This window comes from Mixophyes fleayi, chromosome 3, assembly GCF_038048845.1.
Source record: "Mixophyes fleayi isolate aMixFle1 chromosome 3, aMixFle1.hap1, whole genome shotgun sequence".
In the NCBI taxonomy this organism is placed as follows: domain Eukaryota; kingdom Metazoa; phylum Chordata; class Amphibia; order Anura; family Limnodynastidae; genus Mixophyes; species Mixophyes fleayi.
In genome coordinates this window covers 238,065,616-238,092,761 of record NC_134404.1, presented here as the reverse complement: position 1 = coordinate 238,092,761, position 27,146 = coordinate 238,065,616, and the positions used below count along the sequence as shown (strand labels likewise).

Sequence of the window (27,146 nt, the reverse complement as noted above, 5' to 3'; positions counted from 1 at the left end):
TCTTAACCCTGTTTCCACTATGCCGGACCCGAAACCAGCAGTTCTTCCATCTCAGTATTCCTCTTTTTCAGACATCCACTTCATCGACCCCGGGATTGCCCCATAGATCTCCTGCCTGGCAAGATCCCACCTCAAGTTTACCCGCTGTCTCTTCCCGAGACCCAGGCCATGGCCGATTTACATAAAGGAAAACCTCTAAAACGGGTTTATTCAGCCCTCCACTTTACCTGCTGGGGCAGAGTTTTTCCTTGTTAATAAGAAAAATGGGTCCTTGTGCCCCTGCATAGATTATAATGGTTTTAGCGCAGTCACTATTAAAACCCACTATGTCATTCCTTTAATAACTGAACTCTTTCATCGCACCAAAATATTCACACATTAGATCTTTGGGGAGTCTATAATCTTGTCAGGATTCGTGCTGGAAACGAGTGGAAGACTGCCTTTAATATGCGTGATGATCACTAAGAGTATCTCGTTATGCCATTCGGGCTCTGCAATGCCTTGGCAGTCTTTCAAAGTTTGTTAATGAGATATTCAGGGACCTTCCTTCTCTATACCTGTGTAGTTGTATATTTAGTCGATATTCTCTCAAGACATCCATGCTCATTGTCTCTACGTGTCCGAAGCCCTCTCAAGACTTTGCAAGAATCACCACTTTTGTAAACTGGAGAAGTACTCCTTCGAAGCTTTGCAAATACCCTTCCTTGGCTACATTGTCTCGGGTTCCGGGCTAGAAATAGATTCTGAAAAGGTCAGAGCAATTCTAGACTGGCCCTTGCCATCTGGTTTTAAGTCCATCCAACGTTTCCTAGGATTCGCAAATTACTACTGACAGTTTATCATGGGCTTTTCCACTTTAGTGGCTGCGATTGTGGCCCTCACGCGAAAGGAGCCAATACCAAGAACTGGCCTCCAGAGGGCCTGAGATCATTCAGGTTCCTCTAAGAAGCTTTCCCTTCTGCACCTATCCTCCGGCAACCAGATACCTCCCGGCCTTTCTTCCTTGAGTTCGATGCATTTGGAGTTGGCGCCGTCCCGTTGCAAAGATCTCATTTGAACAAACTACATCCATGTGCCTGGTACTGCTGCAAATTTCTCCCTGCTGAAAAGAATTACACTGTTGGGAACAAGGAGTGAAGGCCATGAAGAAAGTGGCTCTCTCAGAGTGGCGTTACCTTCCGGAGGGGGCACAGTGTCTAGTTGCGATCTTCACGGACCACAAAAATCTACTAAACCTACTGCTCAGTGCTTGAACCCCCGTCAGCCTTGCTGGTCTCTCTGCTTGTCACACTTCAATCTCCATATAACCTTTAAACCTGGTCAAAAGAGTACAAAAGCTGATGCGCTCTCTCTGGCTTTTGATTCCGCCCAAGACCTGGAAGACTCTCCTAATCGCCCTATCCTGGATCCCAAATGATTCCCTTCCTCTTCTGTGGCTCCATCCAGTGTTCCACCGCCAGACAAGACCTACGTTCCTCCTCCATGCCGGAGAAAAATCCTTCATTGGTTTCATGCCTCCCGTTTTTTCCTGTCATGCCGGTTTCCTGAAGACTGTAGAGCTCATTGCCAGAGATTAATGGTGGCCCTCTCTTCGACCAGACGTTAGGGACTTTGTAGCAGCATGTAATACCTGTGCACAGCATAAGTCCTCTTGTCAACTTCCTCTGCTTCCTCTCCCTGTACCAACCAAGCCATGGTCTCATATTGGTATGATCTTCCAAAGGGTTCAACACGATCTGTGTAGTTGTTGACAGATTTTCTAAGATGGTCCATTTCATTCCTCTTATTGGTCTTCCATCATCTCCACCTTCCTAAGGATCTTCTCCTCTGCCAACCCAGATAACTGGTATGACCTGTTACCCTGGCCAGAATTTGCTCATGACAACCTATTTCACCAGTCTACCTCTGCTACCGCCTTTTCAGTGATCTACAGAGTTCACCCTTCACTTCCCAAGTTCTCAAATGGTTTCTGCAGTTGACGCACTGTGAAGAGACTTCGATCTGGTCTCAAGTATTCTTCCAAGTGTTAGAAGTCTTTTGTAGACCGAAGATTTCGGACTGTTCCTGCTTTAAGAATTGAAGATAGAGTATGGCTTTCTACCAAAAGCATTCGGCTCAAAGTGCCCTGCATGAAATTTGCTCCACGTTTTATTGGCCCCTTTAAAATCTTGCGGGTCATCAATTCTGTCTGCTTCAAATTGAAACTTCCAGCTTCTCTCCGCATCTCCAATACGTTCCATATTTCTTTACTTACACCTTGGTCATCAATCATTTTTCCTCTTGAACAATTCGGTATCCGGCTTCTCTCAAGGTTCATCATGGGGAGGAATTTGAAGTCAACCAAATCTTCAACTCTAAAAGGTCCAGGGGTGGAATCCAGTACTTGGTGGATTGGAAGGGGTTCCACCCTGAAGAACACTCCTGGGTCAACGCTTCGGACATCAACACTCCTTTCTTACTGAGGAAATTCCATTCTAAATTCCTGAAGAAACCTGGCCCTAGGTGTCATCATCAACATTTATTTATATAGTGCAAGCAGATTCTGTAGCGCTTTACAATTTGGAACAAACAGTAATTAAACAATTCTGGGTAATACATACATACATAGAGGTAAGAAGGCCCTGCTCGCAAGCTTACAATCTATGAGACGGGGACATGGCTTGGAAGCCGAGCGGGACAGTCGCATCTAAACGGAGCTCCGCACAGAAAGAGCCAAAAATACATTTTAACGGCAGATTGTGGTTGCCCCAATCACACAAATCAGCCCTGAGTCCTGTGTGGGGAAAAGCGCCCACCCGCCAAGCGCTCCAGCGACTGAGACGGGGCAGAGGGGACTACCCGGAGAGGAGGCACGGCTGAGAAGGACTGAAGGGGGAGGGGAAATCTCAGAGGAGAGAGCCTGGTCCCTCATGTAAGGTGCACAGACGCAGAGATCCCCGCCTGAAAGCCTTCCCTGTAACGCGTGGTGCTGGTGGAGTGAAACCAGAAGTGGCAGAACGCCATCACTGCCTTCTCTTCCGGTGAATCCGACCCCGTGGTGCCTGCTGGGAGCCATCCTGGGACGTTGTGGAGGAAAAAAAAAAAGAGGTATGCAGCGGAGGTAAGGAGGAACTAACCCCTTCCATTCCACCTGAACAGCCCCCACACATTATTGCTGCATAACAAACAGAGACAGTGAACATCAACACTGCTAAATGTTTTACCCAATAACTTTGGGGATGATGCACCAACGCTGAATCAGTGTAGATGATACACACTGTGGATACTGATAATTACCATGCGTTCAGCTGCATTGTAACGAAGATTCTACCTTACAGCAGTGCAGAATAGTTGTGTAAATACCAATCGATTACCTGCTTGTGATAATAACATTGCAGTTCCAGTCACTTAACAAAGGGGCCACATGTTATGGATGCATGACAACACTTCAATCCTAACCCAATAAACACAGCAGATCTGTCATACCTCTCTACATGAAAGCTCTACAATACAGCTACTTAATGTCTAGCAGTCTACAACCAACGATTTCTGCCACCTAGTGGTCATCTATAGTACTGCTTCAAAGATCATCTTTGATTTCACAACAAATCTGACTCAGTACAAGCTACGTCACTACCACTGAATAAATTATATATAACAGAGTGGTTCTTTGTGCCTCTCATCATCTCTCCATGGCTGATAACAACTAAAAGCTTCGAAACTCGCCCTGCCTAAATGACTGATTAAATATCTAACAACAGGAACTTCCGGTGGGCGGTACACCTAGTTGACCGCGTTTTAACAAATCTCTTCATTCTCTCCCCGGAGTTCTGTCACGCAAGCGGACCTATAGAACGCAGATAACCATTGCAACATTCCTGAAATTAGATACGTATAATTTCATGTGTTGAGTTGCTTACTACTAAATATTGCTTATTAGAGTTGAAGTATTGATGTGAACGTCTAAATCAATAGTTCATATAAATATCCTTACACTGGTATAGTATCGACACTACAGGATCAAAAAGGAAGTTTGATGCTTTTGTTCTTTAATACTTTTATTTTAATTTTCTTTCATCCACTAATATGTGATTAGCTTAATGTAAGAAGAGAGTTTACAACATAACCTTAGTCGCATATTGTTGAATTTCTAATATAACAACATCTGTCAGAATCTTAGATTAGTGCCTTATAATTGTACTTGGTCTGCTTAGAAATGGAAAAATATTGTAACAAAAATTCATCCAAGCGTGGAAACAGCAAGCTGGATCAGAGTAAAACGGGCAAAAACAAGCCTGGAGCGAGCAAAGATGCTTCCTCTCCTTCCTCGCCCCTCTCAACGGGGGACGTGGAAGAAGGGAACCAAACTCCTCTTACTAAATGCATTGATACTACAAGTACAGACACGGCTCAGACTATTCTAGACATTCTCCTTCCTATTATAGACAAAAAATTCGGAGCTATTCAGGATACCTTTGATGCAGCTGTTGCCAAAATAGCAGAAAACACGACTAGAATTAACACGCTGGAGAATAATGTTCTAGCCTTGCAAAACGGATATGAACAAGATTCGCGCAGATGGTCACAAATGCAAGAAAAAATTGATGATCTAGAAAACCGCAGTCGAAGAAATAACCTAAGATTTATAGGTATTCCAGAATCGGTGAAAGGGCCTGACTTATCCTCTTACCTTAGCCAAGATCTAGTGGTTGCTCTCAATTTACATGACGGACTAGATAATTTACAAATAGAACGAGCCCACCGTCTGGGCTCAATTAGAAAGGGTAACTCTACTAGATCTCGACCTGTTTTGGCTAGGTTCTCAGACTTCAAAGATAAGGAGAAAATATTGATAGCATTCAGGAGGAAGAAACAATTAGAGATTGAGGGTAATAGAATACTGATATTTCAAGACTATTCAGCTATGTTGTCACAGAAGAGAAAAGAGTTTGCACCAGTTTGCAAATTCTTGCTGGTAATAACAAAAGTTTCGCTCTTCTGTACCCAGCTAAGCTCAGAGTAGTGGAGAATGGCCGTACACTTATTTTTGAAAATCCGGAGATGGCAAAAAGTCATTTTCAAGTGCCTACCCCGTATTCAAGATCACTAGCTGGAACGCGCTCTCCCTCTAATGCACTGACTTGAATGGTATAGCATTCTAGACCTATATAACATGGTGTTAGAAGCTTGATAAAACACATAGTGACTATGTGATACCTGATTATGTTGATAATGTGAACTCTCTCTATATGTATACACATGTATGTGCGTATGTATTTAGTTATGTTACAAATGTTCATTGTTGAAGGTTCTGTGATCTCTGGTAATACTTCCAGGGATCACACGCAAAATTTGGTTAGGAAAATGTTAAGAAAAAGTTTGAGGTATAGAAAATGTAATGCTTTATATACTTTGTTTTCATATTTCACAAAAAGGTTAAATATCCAATGTCTCATTTTACAAATGTGGGGTGGTGAATCCCATGGTTTGGATCAAGTTTACTTATTGATGGTTTTGGTGGGGTTTGTTTGCAACCTCTCCCTACACACCTTTGGTTTGACTAATTGCCCCATTGTGGGTATTGGTTAGGAATGCAACCTACGCAGCTGGATTCCCAGGAACCTAATACTCTACAGACCCTTAATTTGTCATCTTGGAATGTGGGTGGGCTTAATTCTCCTATTAAACGTATAAAAGTCCTTACCCACCTCAAAAGAGCTCATATAGATATAGCGTTTCTACAAGAAACACATTGGAGAAAGGATGATGGTTTTATCTTGCGGGGAGGCTGGGTTGGGGATTGTATTTCGGCCTCATATAAAACAAAAACCAGAGGCGTAGCCATAATAATAGCTAGGCACCTCCAATATACAGTTTTAGATACAGTCATAGACCCTGAGGGCCGATATCTACTAATTTCTTTACAAATTAATAATGAAAAATATACCTTCTTGAATATTTATGCCCCCAATGGATCACAACGTGATTTCTACTAGTCTCTAATTCAACTTGTCCTACAACGTGACACCCCTAACCTTGTGATAGCAGGTGACTTAAATTCTGTTATTGATCCAAAATATGATAGGTCAAACGCATCTTCTACAACTAACCCAAGGGCCTCGGAATGCTTTTTTGGCCTGATGTCCAGGTGTGGCATGGTTGATCCGTGGCGCCTCTTAAACCCAACAGACAGATCCTATTCGTTCTATTCTAGTGTACATGGATCTTTTTCGAGGATAGACTATTTATTAGTCACGGACACCCTAATGCCGTGGGTTCGTAGGGCAGACATTGCTGATATAGTTATCTCGGACCATGCAATGATCTCTCTTACGATCCAAAATCCGAACTCAAGACGGAGGTCTAGGCACTGGAGATTTCCTACTTACCTATACAATTCAGATCATTTTCAACAATTTCTAAGACACAGATGGGCTGAATATCTAGATGATAACATTGACCAATGGGATGACAAAATTATTTTCTGGGACGCTTCAAAGGCAGTTATGAGGGAACACATAATTGTGCATGTATCTAGGCATCGTAAGAAGGCTAAGGAAATTTATGATAATTTGAGCATATGCCAGGTTTGCTTCTAACCAGTCGGATATGTCATGGTCTACTTATCGTGAGGCGAGACAACTCTTAGAGAGTTTCTTGACTTCCCAAGCAAAACAACAAATTGATTTTTCAAAGCATAAATTTTTCAGATGGGGAAATAAAGCTGGCAAATTACTTGCAAATATAACCAAACCTCAGAAACGTAAAAGTCACATAATTGCTTTTAAAGCCCATAATTCTTCTAAGATTCTTACCAAATCGGAAGATATATTAGAAACCTTCCAGGCTTACTACTCGGCCTTATACAAGGGCTCTACACCAAATCCCCAGCTAATGTCCAAACTTTTGACTGAGGCCAAATTGCCTTCATTAACGCCAGAACAGAGAGAAGTTATGGCAAAAGATATCACTTCCCGAGATGTAGAGATTGCAATCAAGCATTTGAAACTCAATAAAACACCAGGCCCAGATGGCTTTACGGCAGAGTATTATAAGATCCTTGAAGGAGATCTGGCTCATGTTTTAGCAGATTTGTTTTCAATGATACATAGGGAGCATCCTGTATACCCATCGTTTAATGTAGCCCATACAGTCCTTATCCCTAAACCAGGTAAGGACCCTATGATTGAAGGATCTTATCGCCCTATTACTCTTTTAAACACAGATTACAAACTTTTAGCAAAGATCATGGCGGACCGTTTACAAGGTATCCTTCCTGGGTTGTTAACATCCCATCAGCTTTGATTTGTAGCAGGACGCCACTCGGTCAAAGGTATTAGGACAGCCATATCAGCGATTGTGGCCTCAAGTGTAAGTTCCACCTCAAACATGATCCTTAGTTTAGATGCTCAAAAGGCTTTCGATTCTGTTGCATGGCCTTTTCTAAACAAAATTCTCTCACCTTCCCTAAAACATCTCTATTGGTCAATGGTATCACGGGTTCCCCACTGGAAATGTATAGAGGCACTCGCCAGGGATGTCCACTCTCTCCATTACTCTTTAATTTGGTATTGGACCCTATGCTTAGAGTCTTGCAAAACTGGATGCAACTGGAGGGAATAAGGATTGGAGATCAGGAAATCAAAATTACAGCTTTTGCTGATGATGTAATGATCTACATATCTAATCCTGAAGTCTCACTTAGATCCCTAATGGACCAAATAGTGGAGTTTGGTTCTGTCTCTGGGCTCTCTGTCAATTTTGAAAAATCTACTGCTATGTATCTGGGAAAGGGTGTCATAGTCCCAACATGGGCACGGGATATTCCCATTACATGGGCAAAGTCGGCCATGCCATACCTGGGCATCCAACTACCAAAATATATTCACACTCTATATAACCTTAATATCTCTAGGGTGATTAATGTAGTGGAACATGAGATGAAAGGTTGGAAACATCTATGCCTCTCCTATGGAGGTAGAATAAACATAATTAAAATTATCATATTTCCTAAACTATTGTATCCATTACAAGTTTTACCCTTATTATTGACCAGATCAGATGCAATGAAACTGGATGCAGAATTTAGACGTTTTATCTGGAATTCCAAAAAAACGCGTATTGGGTTGATCAAATTACAACAGTCAAAAAATAGAGGAGGGCTGAATTTACCAAATGTTACCAAATATAACCAAGCGGCCCAATTGCGACACCTTAAAGACTGGTTGCATAACACGGATACTTAAACTAATACTACATTAGATCAGAATTTCATTCCTAACCTTAGCTTATTAGCCTTTATTCATCTACATGAAAAAGAACTTCCAATTCAGACTATAAATAATCCAATCTTGTATACTGTGCGTAAACTTTGGCATAGGCTGTGCCACATATACCATTTAAGCCCTTATATTTCAATGAACCTCCCATTATTAAACAACCCTAATTTTCAGGACGGATCGGCTTCCTTCCCATTTACTAACTGGGCGAAATTAGGAATTACTAAAATAAGATCACTAATTGATACAAATACGCGAAAACCTATGACTTATATTCAAATAAGCTCTACTTATCCACAACTAGCCCCTCACCATCTAGCAATATTTCAATGCCAACATTACATTAATACAGTACTGAGTAAAATCTCTCCGGAGGATTGGGATAATCCCTTGGAGGCTATGCTTTCGAGACCTCCCCTGACCCGTCAAGCCATCTCACAGCATTATTCCCTATTACGTACCCAATTTGACTATAACCATTCTAAAACTGGCCTTTCATTGTGGCAGGAACAATTCCCTCACCTGACACCAGAGGTTCTTTTAAAGGCACTGACCAATTCCATTAAAATATTACCGGCCATGACCTACACAGAAATGTTCCTAAATATCTATCATAGGGCATATCTGTCTCCATCTCGTCGATTTCAGATAGGTCTATCAGAATCACACTGTTGTCCGAAATGTGGGTCTCCGAGAGCGGATTTGACACACTGTTTTTGGGAGTGTCCCCCAATTAAACGATTCTGGACCCAGATTTGGAGATTCTCTAATACACACCTGGTAAATTATGCGCCTCTATCTCCAGAATGGGCGATATTCGGAATACTTCCAAATACTTGCAAAGTTAGTAAAGGATGCAATAAACTACTATTAGCAGTCTCGGCTGCGGCCAGGAAGAGCATACTCCAGGTCTGGGCCCAGGATTCCCCTCCTATGTTTTCCTTTTTTAAAGAAAAGCTCTATCACATATTCCGAATGGATTGGATAGAGACGTCTTTGCAGAAAGAGGTTAGAGTAAAGCAGTTCTTTGACGCATGGGAGAGCTTTATAACTCTCTTACCCCGTATCATACGTACACAACTTTGGAATAGCTTCCACAATACTGAGTGGTACGGGTTAAGAATGGTCTCAGCGGACCCTCCAATTGACTTATCTCCACCTTCTAATGGTTAAGTCCTAGACAAGATGGATTATTTGAGAATAGGAGATAGGGGATGTTAATGACTTATTGAATTGTTTGAAAAATGTGAACATATGTATTTATTTCATAATGCATTCAATTGTATATGTGATATTGTATACCTCAATAGAAACTGTTTATAAAAATAAAAACAATCTATGGGACAATGGTTTGATACAAAAGGGTAAGCGCTACATCATATTGAATATTTGTCCAGTTAGAATGCAAAGGTTACAAAGTATTTAGTGGGCTGTATGCACAGTCACACAACTATGTTTGTTAGAGGGTAGTTGTCTTGTGTTAGCTGTGTAGAGGGTGGAAATTGGGTAAACTAGGGGGATTAAGAGGGTGGTTTAGGAATACTATAAGCTTGTCTGAAGAGGTGGGTTTTCAGAGAAGGCTTGAAGTCTAGATGAAACTCTTGTGATACGAGGAAGTGAATGCCATAAAGTGGGTGCAGCCCCAAAAAAGTCCTGTAACTGAGAATGGGAGGAAGTGATGAGAGTGGAAGAGAGATGCGCATATCTTGTGCAGAACGGAGGTGTCGAGATTAGAGATATTTTGAGACAAGTGAGGAAATATATGTTGATGCAATTTTGTTGATGGCTTTGTATGTTAGGAGAAGAATTTTATATTGGATTCATTGAAAAACAGGCAACCAATGAAGAGACTGACGCAGTGACTCAGCAGATGCAAAAGGAAAATCAATCTAGCGCTGCGTGCAAAACAGATTGTAGGGGCTCGAGTCTGATTTTGGGAAGACCAGTAAGGAGGAAATTACATAGTTGATGCAGGAGATGATGAGTACAAGAATTACAGTTTTTGCAGTGTCTTGTGTGAGATATGTACATATTCTGGAAATGTTTTTTAGATGTATGCAACATGATGTAAATATAGAGTTGATGTGGGGAACAAAGGACAGTTGCAAGTAAAGGATTACACCTAGGCAGTGTGCTTTCGGGGTGGGATTTATGGTCATGTTGTCAACAGAAATAGAAATGTCAGGCAGTAAGCTTCAATTGTTGGGTGAGACTATTATTAATTCTGTTTTTGAAAGTTTGAGTCGGCGAGAGGACATCCATGATGAAATGATAGAAAGACAGTCAGTAAAGCGAGACAACACAGATGGTGAGCGATCAGGAGAGGATAGATAAATTTGTGTATCATCCGCATAGAGATGATACTGAAATCCAAAGGAGCTTTTTAGTTTTCTTAGAGAAGGGGTGTAGGGAATAGCAGAGGACCTAGGACTGAGCCTTGTGGTACTCCAACTGATAAAGGAAGCGGAGTGGAGGTTGTTCCAGAGAAATTAACAGTGAAAGCGTGATAAGATAGGTAGGATGAGTACCAGGAAAGGACAGTGTCTTTAAGACCTAGCGATTGTAGTGTCTGTATGAAGAGAGAGTGTTCAACAGTGATGAATGCGGCAGAGAGATCCAGGAGAATTAGAAGAGAGTAATCACCTTTAGTTTTAGCTGTGATCAGGTCATTGACAACCTTGGTCAGCGCACTCTCTGTGGAATGTTGAGAGCGAAAGCCTGATTGACGAAGATCCAATAGGTTGTTTGCAGAAAGGAAACGTATGAGGCGGTTGTAGGCGATTTGCTCGAGAAGTTTGGTAGGCCATGGGAGCTGAGAGATGGGGCGGTAATTTGAGAGAGAGTTTGGGTCAGAATTAAAAATTTTTAGAATAGGAGTAATCACTGTGTGCTTAAATAGCGATGGAAAGATACCAGTAGAGAGAGAGAGATTACAGATTTTAGTCAGAGGTGGAATGAGCACATGAGACCGGGACCTACCAATTTGTGAGGGTATGGGATCAAGAGGAAAGGAGGTAGAGTAGGAAGATAAGAAGAGAGTAGAAACTTCCTTTTTATTTGTGGGATCAAATGAAGAGAGGATGTCAGAAGATACTGGGAAGGAATTGAGCTGATTGCTAGTGGAGGGAGATGATATCAATTCAAGTCTGATTTTATCAATCTTGTCCTTGAAATAGGAAGCAAAATCTTGGGCACTGATGGTAGTTGGAGGATTTGGGGTGGGAGGATTGAGAAGAGATTTAAATGTGTTATAATGGCGTTTAGGGTTCAAAGCCTGACCATAGATAAGAGATTGGAAGTATGCTTGTTTAGCAGTGTCCAGAGCACTTTGATAGGAGAGGTAGATAGCAGTACGTGTACTGAAATCAGTAAAGGTATAAGAATTACGCCAGTGACATTCAGCTTTACGAGAAAGTTTTTGTAGATTTCGTGTTACTTTAGTGTGCTACGGTTGACAACGAAGTCTACGTGGAGTATGAAGAGTCGCTGGAGCCACTTGATCAAGGGCAGTTGCTAGGGTTTGGTGAAAATGAGGAACTGCCATATCAGGGGAGGAGAATGTAGAAATTGGGGAGAGAAGGTGTTGAATAGAAGTTTAAAACGTGAAAATCAATAGAGTTAATATTCCTGCGGGTATGAGGATGCTTGGAAGAGTTTGACAGCAGGGAGGTTAAAGAACTGGGAGTGAGCGAGTAACTAATAAGGTGATGATCTGAGAGGGGGAAAGGAGTGTTAAGGAAATTAGAAACTGAGCATAGTCTAGATAAAACAAGATAAAGACAATGGTGGCCACAAGGGAGGGAATCATCATCTTCCCCCCCACTGTCATTTCTGCCAATTTGAGGGTAGTCTTGGTGATTATAAGGCAGCGGGGCTGCATTGGGAATTGCAGGTGCATTACTAACCAGATTTACGGGTGCAACTTAAGATTTACATTTCTCACTTATTAGCTAGCTCTCCAATCTTCACCCTTATGCTGCCACAGCTCCAAGCGTTCTATTTGTTTTAATCTTTTTCTAGATTTTAGTCCACAGATTCTAACATTAACATTTTGTAAAATCTCTTTATCAAATGTGCTCTGCATAAACAATTGGTGTCCATAATATACATTGCCGAGCCTTACGGCAACATGACACCCGCCCTCATGAGAGATCTACTAATATCTCCAGGTTTCAAAAGTGCTCCCTGAATGGTTAGACTGGATCACATTGCCCGCCTTACTGGTCTTCTTTCTGCAGTTGCTATGGTCACAGTGTGTAGGTAGGTTTTACAGTGAAGGCTGGAGCTGTATGCTTTAATTACTAACCAATACAGATTCTAACATGTCTGCAAGGCCCATGTCTCCTGACATCTCAGGACAAATGATTATAATCCCTTAACCTCCCACTAGCTTGGTATCGTTTTGTGGAGGATGGTATTGGCTCTTTCATCCAGAAATCCTGTTTCGTGGTGCAGTTATACTAATCCCTGGCCAGTTCCTCTTGCACCTCTTGCGTGCGTTTCGTACAGACGCAATATTCTCATCTAACCTACCCTGTCGTACCTTAACCGACCAATGCCCCCGATTATTCGGGCAAGTTGGACAAGTTCCCTCCACTTACTTAACATTATCTATCCCTATCACCTCTATATGGGCACCATAAGACCAGCACACAAATTTAGAATGCAAAACAAATAAGAACGTAATTCAAACCGCACAATCAGAAACCACACTCGCAGTTCAATTCACAAAACACATATGACCAAAAACGCTTTGCTTCAGCCCTTCATACAATGTGTTATAAATCTCTTTTGCTGGTACTTTCAATATCAATTTATAACTAGCAAGTAAATAATTATACAAAAAGTTCATTACTATGAAAACCTGAATTAGAGAAAAATCTTGAGTTTGCAAAGTAATAATAAATGTGTATATTTCTATGTATGCATCCCTACTCATCAGTAATAAAAATACAATACTATATAACGGACTATACTACAATTTACATTGTCCCAAGTTTCAGCCTCTTCATAACTCACAAAGCAGAATATTCGATTTATCAATATCAGGTAGAAAAATGTAATAAACAAATTTTCTTACCTTAGTAGACGCTTCTCCACCATTTATTGGTAGATCAAAATTCAGAAGTCTGTGAGTTTGGAAGTTGAGAAGGTCCATACGAGCCCCCACTTATTGGAGATGTAAATAAGTGATTGTCCAGTTCGATTGCTATGGTTCAAAAGCACATAAGCTATTTATTTAGTTGTAAGGGTATCACATTTAAAACAAACATATTTTACAAGAGTAATCAGATGCAGGAAAAAAGGGAGAGGTTAACAAAACAAAAATATATCATCAAGACCAGCTAGCCAGCTCAAGAGATTCTCTGTGAAACTCTGCCTTCCAATAGTCAGTAGTAAATTTTATTCACTTGAGATATGATCATAAATGATATTAATGCTGATGTCGATTTCAAGTATACAGGCTATACAAAGGCAATGTTCATTGTTACGATATTGATTTTAGGGTAAGAGCTAGTAATTTTAGCACAGAACCAGACAATGAGGATTGTGTACTAAACACATGGAATGTTGAATGTAGAATAGAGATTGTTAGACATCCCAAGATAATGTTATATCTGTACCAATACTCAGTAAATGAATATTGGTACAATTTAAGTATATCTAATGTCTAAGGTAGTATAGCATTGAGATGTTTGTTTCTGAGTTAATACAAAATTTAATGGGAGAGCAATTCACGTTGTCTTGAGATCTCTTTGATCAAATAGAAACCTTGTCATTAGCAATTCCTATTGCAGAAATGAATGTCTATGGGAATGCAGTGACATAAATACAAGTGATGCAGTTACATCTCACCGCTACGAAGCAATTACACGCAACCACATTAATGGTGACATGCAATAGCTACCCTCATCGAATTGTAATCGCATCGCACACAAGGAAAACAATTTATGAACAATTTAGATTGATTGATTTGTCCAGTATTTTAATTTATCTGTAATAGATTTCAGTTTCTCTGTTTCTGACTTTACTTTCAAACTTGAACTGTGCTTAATTATCAGAACTTGCAGCTCCCATTTATAAAAATGTCTCATGTATATCCTATATACATATATAAAATACAATATAATTGATGCTAAATACCTGTCCACCACAGTAAATAGTTTATCAACAGAATCACAGCAGCACACAGAGTAAACTCCTTGGGCCTGAGTTATTAAGGAATCATTGTGGCAGCATGGTGGTTTGGCTAGCACTTCTGCCTCACAGCACTGGGGTCACGAGTTTGATTCCTGACCATGGCCTTATCTGTGTGGAGTCTGTATGTTCTCCCCGTGTTTGCGTGGGCTTCTTCCGGGTGCTTACGTTTCGGTCCACAATCCAAAAACATACTAGTAGGTTAATTGGCTGCTATCAAATTGGCTCTTATCTCTATCTCTCTCTGTCTGTGGGTGTATATATTAGGGAATTTAAACTGTAAGCTCCAATGGGGCAGGGACTGTTGTGAGTGAGTTCTCTGTACAGCGCTGCGGAATTAGTGGCACTATTTAAATAATTGATGATTAAGAAGAGCAAATCATAAAAAGGAGTAACTTTGCACATGGACACAACCATGTTGCTTTGGAGGGGGAGGTAAATTTTAAAATGTGGAGAAAGATTTATAGTTCGGAGAGGGCAAGTCCCTAGATCAACTTTAAATTTCAGTGTAAAAATAAAACTATCAAGTATTTTTGTGTGGTACATGAAAAAGCAGCCAGTATTTTCCTTATGTGAAAAATGATAAACTAATTTGCACCCCTTGCATTGTAACATGGTTTGCCCAGGAACAAATTTACTCCTTTTTTTTTTTGCTTTACTTTCCTTAATGTCTCAGACCCCTCATGCTCTTCCTTTAAAGAGGAAGGTCTTAGACATGCAGGAGCTTACTTAGGCACTGTATAGAAGATTATGGTCACATAAAACTGTGCTATAACTAGAAATACAGACCAGTGAGTGTCTCTGTGCTGAACTCATTCATCCTCCAAGGAATAGTCCTCATCCACCCAGAGCTGGATTTAGACCTCATGGGGCCCTAGGCAAGATATTGGTCTGGCCCCCCCCCCCCCCCCCCCCCCGCCTGAATCAATCCATAGCTCTATATTTTTTTTAGCATAGCATATACCCCTATAGTTAAGTAGAAGGGTAAGCTATGTGCCGCCGCATCACGCTGCTCCTCCTGCATCACACTGTGGCCCCTCATTACTGTCCCTCTCATCACACTGTGCCCTCCTTTATCATTACACGTCACACTGTGGTCCCAGCAGTTAAAGAATAATGACCATGGACCCCATATTTTGTCAAAGAATCTAGCAGAATTTTGAATTATGCTGGTCATATACTCCATACGATGAATATTAAGCTCAGTGTTCGAAGTGGAAATTTAGAAGTGGCGGTATGAAAAATGTAATGGGAATGTAAACAAGTGAATGGAATTTTATTATTTTACAATGAAGGCAGTATGAGAAGTAGCGGTATGGCCTAGTACCATATAAACCCCACTTCCACCACAGCTTACCTTTCAATTCACACAAATTGTACCTTATCTTTCACTAAACTTAGGTATTACTCATAATTAACATGTCAAGAAACTGCAGTTCAGGATTAGCAAGCCCAGTAATGAAAAAACAGCAGTCTCCTATCACTACCACGTCATAGACCGTCCGCCACTACAGTTACTGACTGCAGCCCTCTACCTACAGAAACATGAAAAAGTGCTGCAATGTAATAATCATGTTAATATGTCAGTCTTCTGCATGAATCCCATAGTGCAACATTTAAACAAGTCAGACCTCCTCATAATATAACTCTCACCAGATTCAGGATAGTTGGCAGACTGTGCTGCTCTCTCTTACCTGTTCTCGATACTTTCACGGCTTGTGGCTGCTGTGTCTTTAGATCAGTTGCTGCTTGTCTGGTTCCTGGAATGTTGGAGACCCTATTTGGGAAAAAAAAATGGGTACATGAAATTTAGTGAATGCCAACCAGCCCCAGTGTTAAATAAATATAGCACCCACATTTTATAAGTAGGCCTCCCTCCAACCAAAACATTAAATTAATGGTGTTACCATTTAAAAAATAAACCTATTTCCCTCCCACAAACAGCCCCTCACACACACATAATACACACAGTGGCTCCTCACACACATAATACACACAGACAATGGCCCCTCACACACACATAATACATACAGACAATGCCCCCTCACACACACACAATACACACAGACAATGGCCCCTCACACACACACATAATACACACAGACAGTGGCCTCTCACACACATAATACACACAGTGGCCCCTCTCACACACACATAATACACACACAGTGGCCCCTCTCACACACACACATAATACACACAGATGGTGGCCCCTCACACACATAATACACACAGTGGCCTCTCACACACACATAATACACACAGACAGTGGCCTCTCACACACACATAATACACACAGACAGTGGCCCCTCACACACACATAAAACACACAGTGGCCCCTCACACACACATAATACACACACACAGTTACCCCTCACATACACATAATACACACAGACAATGGCCCCTCACACACACACATAATACACACAGACATTGGCCCCTCACACACACACATAATACACACAGACAGTGGCCCCTCACACACACACACACACACACACATAATACACACAGACAATGGCCCCTCATACACACATAATACACAGAAAATGGCCCCTAACACACAGATAATACACACACAGACAGTGGCCCCTCACAAACAGACAATACACACACTATTAACATACTACCCTCCCCCAACTTACCTTTTTCCATCTAGGAGCTGTGCAGTCTTCTGTGTCTTCATCCCCTTTACACATGGAACGGCATCTGTCATGTGGTGCACGTCCCATGTGACACACAGCAGGCCACACACAGGAGGGAGGGAGGAGACCAGCCACCACATTACCCCCCCTTCCCCCCCCCCGACTCGCGGCATACCCCCCCTCCCCCACGAGTCGCGGAGGCGGGGCCGAAATGGTTGTTGGTTTTTTTTTATTCTTTCTTGTCCCCCCCCCCAACTGGGCCCCCCGAGAGCCGCTAGGCCCTAGGCAGGTGCCTAGGTTGCCTAGCTGTAAATCCGGCCCTGCATCCACCCAGTGGTGTGAGCAGGTGGCAAGTCTGGATCCCAGGTCAGGTCTAGCAGCAATCCAGAGAGTAGTCAAGGTCAACAGCGAAGATCAGTATAGGGGGCAATAAAAAGAACAGTCTAGGTCCACAGCAAAAGTCAGGGCAGACGGTGACCCAAAGAGTCGTAAAAGTTCAAAACAATGGTGAGGCTAGGAAGAAATCTAGAGGAATCAGGGTCCAAACCAGGGTTCAGAAATAGAAAGGTCAGAGTCATAAGCAGGGTAATGATTTAAAAGGGTTAAAGGGGGAAAAAAAGTAATGAGAATTGATGGTAAAATGGCACATTATCATTATTCCATAAATAGCAACCACATACATGTATAACTCCAGTATACAGATGTCTTGATGATGAATATTGCAGTTGTTTTTTTCATTGCCTTTCATATTCTATGTATGCGTTGAATTTGCTGCATGTATTTCTTTACACTTAATAGGAATTTTGCAACTTTTCTGTTTTTATGCTTTGCAGAGCAGATGTGTTATGTGTTCAGTAGTGTTCCCTGTTCTAAGTTTCAGAAATAGTAATGTAGATAAATAATTTCCACCAGGAAGTTATCACAGGTCCTGCTTGTTGTAAAAGTATGTCATTTTAGATAGTGTTAAAATAGCCACAAGCAAGGTTGGTATGGTTAATACTGCTGTTTATTGAAGCAATATCTTTCATTGACTATAGATGTAAGGAATTTATTTTTTATTAATGTTTTTCTGGAACTCGCAGTAATAAAGCAATAAAGATGACCTGCAAGAAAACGTGGCGTGTGTTATTTTAAATTACTTTTTAAAAAGATTTTATATATATACTGCACATTTTTTAGTATCATAAAAATAAAAACATGTATTCTATAAAGCTGGGCACACACTGATACAGTTATCGTGCAGATTACACAATAATTGACCGTTTGGTCAGATATTGTATTAGTGTGTATGCTCCCACGATCATGTTTTATTGTACCAAATCATATCACATCTATTGATTTGGTTTTATATACTTCCTAAATTGTGTAGGCATGAACCAGCATGCTCATGCTCAGTCACTACAGAATTTGCATCTGAAGTAGTTTTCTATAGTGTGTAGCCAGCTTTAGTTGTTTGGCTTTTAAAATATGAGGTTTCCTAAAATAATATGCATTAGTTTGTATTTGGATTGATTACATTTGGCTGACCACTATTAAGAAAAAAGGCCCAGGAGTGACACACTGTACATAATTTATCAAGGATATTTGATACTGATGTTAATAAATTTAAAGTTCAATAAAAGTGATTTGTGTGTTCAAGAAATGTTAGTAGGCAGTAGTAACTTAGATAAACTTAGGGAGGTATTCAATTGGCCGCGTTACTGTTAAAAGTAACGCGGCCTGCACATTATTACCGTTATTATGGTAATAGTGCGCGTAATTACCGTTATTACGGTAGTTCTAACGCCGGCTTTTTGCTCTCAGCTCCCTGAGCTGCAAGCAGAAAGCCGGGTTAAAACTACCGTAATAACGGTAATAATTTTAGTGCGGCGGTACTTCTGGGGGAATTGAATTCCCCCCCTTAAGGGGGTATTTAATTGTTAGCGAGACGGGTGAAATACCCACGCTCGAAAAATATTACCATTAATACGGTAATTACTCGCTGAATTTCAGCTCGCAGCTCCCTGAGCTGCAAGCTGAAATCCATCGAGTAAATTACCGTATTAACGGTATTTACGCGCAATTACCGTATTAACAGTAATATTTTTCCGAGCGCAGGTATTTCACCAGTCTCGCTAACAATTGAATACCCCCCTTAGAATGAATACTCAAATAATACATGGATAAAACAGTGGAAACAAAAATGAAACAATTACTATTGCAAAAATATTGCAACAAATTTTTTAAGAAATATTGGAATAATTTTAAAAGTGCTTGGATATTAAAGGGGGGTGGAAGTAAATAAGCCAGTGACCTCTAAATTTAAACAGAATACAGCAAACTAATAAAAATATAATATTTTGCTAAATGTATACTCAAAAATGTCTACATTAATTCAATCAATATTCCATGTATGCGGTTAACCTAACCTTTGGTAATTGCTTGTTCACAACCCTGGGCAACATAGTATTGGAAAAAGGGTAAGTTCATTCTCAAATAGACTAAAGCCAGTACTGATTTCCAGTCCATTATTGTCACCCGGAACAATCAAGATTTTCCTGCAGCTGGGTTCACAGCCTACTAACAAGAGTAAATTGGAGCAGAGCATGACCGGTTACATTCTATTAGTTCCTGTAATTTTAGACATTGGACCTGAAGTTGACCCACATTTCCTCATTCAAAGCGCTGGTTAAACTACACTGCAACCCAACTGGTTTCTCCCTCTCAGACTGCCAGTCACTAAATTATTGAACTTGCAGCCGTAACTTGAGTCCAAGTAAGAATCTCTTTCACTAAATCCTTATAGGCTTGTTGGGCCTCGCTGCACAAGCATGGTGTTAAAATCTCAGCCCACCTCTTCTCCATAAAATTTTAAACACTTAGCGGCCCTTTTAACAACCGCTATCTGGTACACCTCGAAATTGTCAGCAGGCATTAATTTATGAAAAGCAGAGGTGAGTTGTACTACCTTCTACTGTGCCTGTATAAAAAGGTTCAGGTGTGCTTGCGACAGCCTAAATGTCTGCTCCTGAGCTGTAGCTACTTAAATCAATAGTGCTTGAAATACACACTTTAAAATTTCCTCCATTTTGTGTATTTGACTGGGTGTGAGCAGAATCTGGTTTCTCTAAGCAACCAACTGCTGACACCACTTGTTACTCTGACACCTGCAATATGATTCTCACAAAGTAATTCTGATATATTTGCCATCCATACAATAAAAAAGTAAGCGAAGTTCAAATAGACATTGAAATTCCCTTTGGTGATTCATACCAGCAATCTAACATATACCATCTGTTTATTCGATCAACCAGCTTCTCCAGCATCGATGACCCGCCCAGAGGAAACAAAAGCCTTTCAAACCCTAAGCTACTCACCTGCTCTATCCAGATAGACAGATGTCAAACTCTTGTGTTTCCCTCCTTGAACCACACACCTCCCCTATGTAAAGTGGATTAGGACAGGTGCATTGTTTTGCCTGTCTGTAAGGCCTGAGCACAGCCACATCCTGAAGCCTGCCACTGCTACACACACGTTAAATTACTCATTTTGCCACAATAAACACTGGTATAAACAAATATACATGTATTTAAAGTTGGAAGTTCTTTGTATCGTCGTCATCATTTATTTATATAGCGTCGGCAAATTCCGTAGCGCTTTATAATTGGGGACAAACATAGTAATAAACAATACTGGGTAATACAGGCAAAGAGGTGAGAAGGCCCTGCTCGCAAGCTTACAATCTATGGGATACAAAGCAAACTTTTTTTAAAGAAAAAATATCAAATGATATTTATAATATTTATCATTATAATATAATGATACTTATAAATTTCACCCCTCTTTTCATATGCTTGTTTTAAACATTTAGCCATCCTACTGGAGGGTCTTTTATTAGACCTAAGAAGGCAGAATTTGGTGTGAGTTTCCTAACTGCGGTGACAACGCGTTATAGTTCAAACAACGAATGGAATGAAAATATGGTAATTGGAAAAAAAACTGTGGAACTTATTGGAATTGAATCCATTCAAGAGGAACAAAGGTATGCTTTCATTCTCATTGCTAATATATTTGAATAATAGATTTTAAACTTGCACAGTACACAAAAAAAATCTATAGTCATTTCTAAAATCAAAACCACCAAATTTCATATTCAAATTTCTACAGATCGTTGAACCCATACATTCTCATGAAAAGTCTTGCTGTAAACTAAATATCTGTTTTGAAAAAAAAATAATTATTCATTTTGTTGTGGATTTGAATTACATGAATGTGTATAAAGTATATATAAACAAACTTTATTTCTTTCTTTTCAGCCAGCTGAACACATTGGTTGACATTTCACTACGAGAATGTGCAGTCAGCAATGCTGGTTATACAGGAAAGATATATAATTCATGCCCAAGTATCCTTTTTATTGTCTTAGAGAAACATAATTTAATTTAAAAAGTCTAATTTGATACTGATATAGTGCTGTTGTGAAAAGGCTATACATTTTGACACTGTGACAAAATATGATAGTATTATAGGAACTATATTGCATTATCTTGTGATATATATAATATGGAAATTACTGTTTTATAGTCACCCTTGTAGTTTAGGTTAATACAGTTGTATGTGCTATATAAATCTGTAGTATATCAAATGTATCTCTTATCTCCTGTTTTATTTTTTTTCACCACCTCTTCCCTACGAGATTTTTATCCAATATTCTCTGAGAGAGCACTCATAAACCTTTTCTCCTCCTGCCGTCTTTAGCCATACAGTTGAGTTACATCTCAGCTTCAGAGTATCTCCAAAGTAAAATAGTAGTCTCCTCTTCCTTCAGCTTAACTTATCCTCCAGGAGAAAAGAGACAGTTTAATAAGTGCAGTCCAAATAATTATCATTATTTATGAACAATTTATTTAATCTGTTCTCAATTCAGAGGTTTCTTTTTAAAGCTGTTTCTGTTAAACTTATTATAAAATAACATTTTCTTTAACATCAATAATTAGATATTTCTACCATAAATTTATCAAAAAATCTACTATCCACCTGGGAAAGCATGGCAGACATTGCCTGTCAACTTAAAAGATTAAAAAATCTTGACCTCAGGCAAGGCATTTATATTTCTCGCTGCTCCGTAAAACACACATTGAGGAATATTTTAAATTAAAACTGTCATTTTTTAAAATGTATTTTATATGATAGCTAACTAATGTAGTTAAAAACTGTCTACTGAGCAAGTGTGACCAAAACTTCAAAGTATCTGCGGAGGAGTATCCCTCTCCGCTTCTGAGCCTTAGTATAAATCTAAAATAAATTCTAGGTGCTAACTATTTTTGTTATTTCTTTTTTGCGCTTGTAGTGAAAACAGACTTCATCTCTCATCAAATCCATCCTGTTTGGCACAAGCCTTTGGTAATATGACAGTTCTTTCTCTAAATCGAACAGGAATTACGTGGACTGAGGTAATAAAAAAAAACAATTCTATGTTTGCTAACCCAGATTTTAAATCTTAAAATGTATGGCACTCTAGAGAATAGAAATATATCTTAAAGGACAATTCCACCAATCCCAAATACTTAATAATAAACCCCCACATCTGAAATAGCAGAAAGACTAGGGTCAGAGGTCCTGGATGATCACTGATTGAGAAAGCTAACCTCTGTCCATTCAGCTGCCCTAGACACAAATGTCAGCAGAGGTGAAATTTAGTTGTTTACTTGAGGTAAACGATATGGGAAAGAGGTGTCACTGTTAAATGTTTGCTATGGGCGGAGTACTATCAATTGTGCAGATATTGTAGTTATATGGTATGGTTACCCTCTATCTGTTTGTTTAAGAATTTTATTACTTTGTTTGTAGTGTGTGATTAGTGGGGGTTAACTCATGAAAGTGGTCACATGACTATTTGAACCTATTTAAACAGCAGTGTTAGGCTGTTTAAGCCTATAGGCTGTTAGCTAGTGAGAATTCTTCTAAGTGAAATTCTTACAAGTGTATTAACTAGTATAGTTAGAGATATACAAGAGGATAACAGGAGGGGAACATTCCACCTGCAAACACTGCTACATAAGGACAACATTCAACAATCAGCCTGACCTCTGATATCCTTCACCACCTGGATTGCTAACTGCCTGGACTCTCCCTGCTGAACTGTTTCTCGCACTTATTCAGGCCTGCTGTAGTATTATCACTTGGTGATTCCTCTTATGCTGCTTGGATTCCCACTTTTAATCCACACTGTTGCTCTGCTTAGCTTTGAACTGGCTCCCTCTTGTCCTGTGGATTTGTATAACCAGCTCAGTGCACTTATTAATATTATGCCTTATTTTATACTATTGCCTTCCAATCATGCCTGATGTTACTGTTTCACCTGTTTTTTCTAAACCCACCCATCTGCTATCTCTGCTGTCCTTTCTGCTTCTTACTCCCTGACTCATACTTTACATCTCTTCTTCCTCTTTTCTCTCCTTCTACCTTTGCATTCTTTTTTATTCACCTCTTGTGCTCTCACCATTTCCTCATTCCACTTGTACGCTCTTACCATTCTTGTTTTCTGAATTCTTTCAACTGTCTATTCCACACCTTCTTTAGCTTTATCATGATTTACTCCTCTCTCACTTCTGTCCTCTTCCTCTATCCCCCTGCTTCCCATGTCCAACCTTTCCATATTCTTCCTCCTCCTCACTCCCCCCTCTCACTTCCCATCCCCCTCCCTATTTCACTCCTCTCTTCTCTTCTGTGCCTCTGGGCCCCTGATCTAACACGCTGCCCCCTCTTACATCTTTTCCTCTCTCCTCCCTTTCCCCACTCACACCCTTTCCCTCTTGTCCCCTTCGCTGCTCTTCTCTCAGCGTCAATCTGCTCCTACCTACCACCTCCCTCTCTTTCCCCCCAGCTAATCTTCTCCCTCACGTCACTCCTACCTTCGGCCTCTCCCATTCATAAACCCCCTTATCTGCCCCATCTCCACTCCTCCCCTACCTCTTGCTCCCCTGCCCCTCATCTCCTGTCTGCTGACAAATCCCCTCTTATTTCTGCGTCTCGTCCAATTCCAACCCTCTCTTTCTGTCATTCCCCTCGCTCCATATCATACTCACCCTTGCAGACGAGCAGCCCCAACAATCTCATCCACATCTCTCCTCTTCCCTCTCTTCCACTATCCTGTGGTCTCTGGAATGCCAGATCAGTCTGTAACAAATTGACCTCTATCCATGATCTCTTTATCTCTAGATCCTTCAACCTGCTTGCCATCACTGAAACCTGGCTATCCCCTGAGGACACTACCTCTCCAACTGCTCTCTCTTTCAGGGGCTTGTCCTTCTCCCACACACCCAGACCTGGGGAATGGCAAGGTGGTGGCGTCGGCATACTTCTCTCCTCCTGCTGTTCTTTTCGGGTTCTTCCCCCCTGAACCCTCCTTCTCTTTTTCCTCCTTTGAGGTACACTCTATCCGCCTATTCCACCCAGTCCACCTTCGTATTGCTGTTCTCTACCGTCCTCCTGGTCCTGTCTCCCAATTTCTTGATCACCTTGCCACCTGGCTCCCTCACTTTCACTCCTCTGACCTTCCCTCCCTGATCTTGGGGGATTTTAATATCCCTATAGACAATCCCTCAGACCCTGCTGCCTCCAAACTTCTCTCCCTCTCCTCCTCCCTTGGTCTCTCTCAATGGACCTCCTCTCCCTCCCACCGCAGTGGCCACTCCCTAGATCTGTTTTTTTCACACCTCAGTACTGTCTCTGACCTCATTAATTCACCTTTTCCTCTCTCGGACCACCATCTCTTCTCTTTTAGTATCTCTCCACCCCTCTCATCGTCCCCGTCCCCCAAGGTTACTCTCACCAGGCGTAATCTTGACACAGTTGATCCTACCAGTTTCTCCTACTCCCTGGGCTCGCTCCTCTCCCCCATCACCACTCTTTCTTGCCCCGATAAGGTTGTCTCCTTCTACAATCGCACTCTTACCGCTGCACTTGACTCTGTCGCCCCGGCTGTCACCGTCAAGCTTCGTCAGTCCCCGCCACAACCGTGGCACTCTAAACGTACCCGCTATCTTCAAAAATGCTCCCGCAGTACAGAACGGCTTTGGAGAAAGTCACGCACTCATGCTGATTTTCTCCACTTCAAGTTCATGCTTTCCTCTTATAGTTCCTCTCTAAACAATCTTTCTTCAAAGCTCTCATTTCTTCCCAATCCTCCAACCCCCGTCGGCTTTTTGCCACCTTCAACTCCCTCCTTTCCCACTTCCCCCACGCTCTCTGCTGTCGACTTTGCTACCCACTTCACCTCCAAGATTGAGTCTATACGTCATGACATCTCCCAGCAGTCCCTTCTTACCCCACCCTCTACCCCCTCCATGCCCATTCTGTCCCCCTTCTCACCCTCTTCTGCTGAAGCTATCTCCTTTCTCCCCTCCCCTCCAGCTAGCTCACCCTCCTTTTCTTCCTTCACTCCGGTATCTGCAGATGAAGTCCATACCCTTCTCTCTTCCTCTCCCCCCTCCACTTGCACACAGGACCCAATCCCCTCCCACCTCCTCCGCTCCCTCTCTCCCAAAGCCTGCTCCCACATTGCACACCTCCTCAACCTCTCCCTCTCGTCTGGAATCTTCCCCTCCTCTTTTAAACATGCTCCTCTCTCCCCCATACTCAAGAAACCGTCCCTTGATCCCGCCTCTCTATCTAATTACCGCCCTATTTCGCTTCTTCCTTTTGCCTCCAAACTCCTTGCATGGGTTGTCTACAACCGTCTCACCTCCTTTCTTTCCTCTCACTCACTACTTGACCCGCTCCCATCTGGTTTTCGCCCCCTCCACTCCACTGAAACTGCCCTCACTAAGATCACTAATGACCTTCTCCTCGCTAAATCCAATAGACACTACTCTCTTCTTAACCTTCTTGGCCTCTCTGCTGCCTTCGATACTGTTGACCACGCACTCCTTTTGCAAACTCTCAAATCTTTAGGCCTATGTAACACTGTCCTCTCCTGGTTTTCCTCTTACCTCACCAACCGCACCTTCTCAGTCTCTACTCATAATTCTACATCACCCCCTCTTCCTCTACCTGTTGGCGTTCCTCAAGGCTCCGTTCTTGGCCCCCTGCTTTTCTCCCTCTACACCTCCTCCCTTGGTGTCCTCATCCACTCCTTTGGCCTCCAGTACCACCTCTATGCTGATGATACCCAAATCTATCTTTCATCTTCTGACCTCTCCCCTTCCCTTCTGTCTCGTGTCTCCTCCTGTCTCTCGGCCATCTCATCTTGGATGTCCCAACGCTTCCTTAAACTCAATATTTCCAAGACCGAGCTTATAGTCTCCCCCCCCCCCCCCGTCAGGACTCTCCCACCTCCCCACCTCTCTATTTCTGTTAATAACACTACCCTCGTTTCTGTCCCCCAAGTCCGATGCCTTGGGGTCATCCTTGATTCCTCCCTCTCATTTAAGCCTCACATTCTGTCCCTCTCAAAATCCTGTTACTTCCACCTTCGGAATATATCTAAGATACGTCCCTTTCTCACCACGGAAGCCACGAAAACCCTTGTTCACTCGCTTATTATGTCTCGCCTTGACTACTGTAACCTTCTTCTCTCTGTCCTACCGATTCTCGCCTTGATCCTCTTAAGTATATCCTCAATGCTGCTGCCCATTACATTGGCTCCCCATACCCTACAGAATTAAATTTAAACTCCTCACCCTCACCTTTAAAGCTCTTAGTCAATCTTCCCCTCCTTACATCTCCAATCTCATCTCTACCTACACTCCTTCCCACCCTCTCCGCTCTGCCTCTGACCGCCGCCTCACTACTTCACTGATCACCTCCTCTCACTCTCGTCTTCAGGACTTTGCCTGGGCCGTTCCATCAGGTTAGCATCTACTCTCAAAGGCTTCAAGCGTGCCCATAAGCCTCATTTCTTTATTCAAGTCTATCAATCCTCCTAACTTTTTTGTCCTGGCTCTCTCCCCCAGTTAGTACCACCCTTTATGTGTCTCCCCCTTCCCTTTAGGTTGTAAGCTTTCATGAGTAGGGTCCTCTTTCCTTGTGTGCTCCTTCTACTGTTCCTTCACCCTCTGTA

General features: G+C 41.5%; 1 protein-coding gene across 7 annotated transcripts in view; it reads left to right on the top strand.

Annotated features, from left to right (window-relative positions):
- TBCE (tubulin folding cofactor E) overlaps window positions 1-27,146 on the top strand; it is an 88,640-nt gene that overhangs the window by 20,554 nt on the left and 40,940 nt on the right. For all 7 annotated transcript variants that reach the window (XR_012689713.1, XR_012689712.1, XM_075203320.1 and 4 more), the window contains 4 exons: window positions 20,955-21,125; window positions 21,400-21,488; window positions 22,081-22,180; window positions 22,434-22,536. Coding sequence is in view for 5 of the 7 variants with exons in the window: in XM_075203320.1 (XP_075059421.1) it covers window positions 20,955-21,125; window positions 21,400-21,488; window positions 22,081-22,180; window positions 22,434-22,536 (463 nt within the window). In the remaining 2 variants the exon portion in view is untranslated. The remainder of the gene's footprint in view (window positions 1-20,954; window positions 21,126-21,399; window positions 21,489-22,080; window positions 22,181-22,433; window positions 22,537-27,146) is intronic.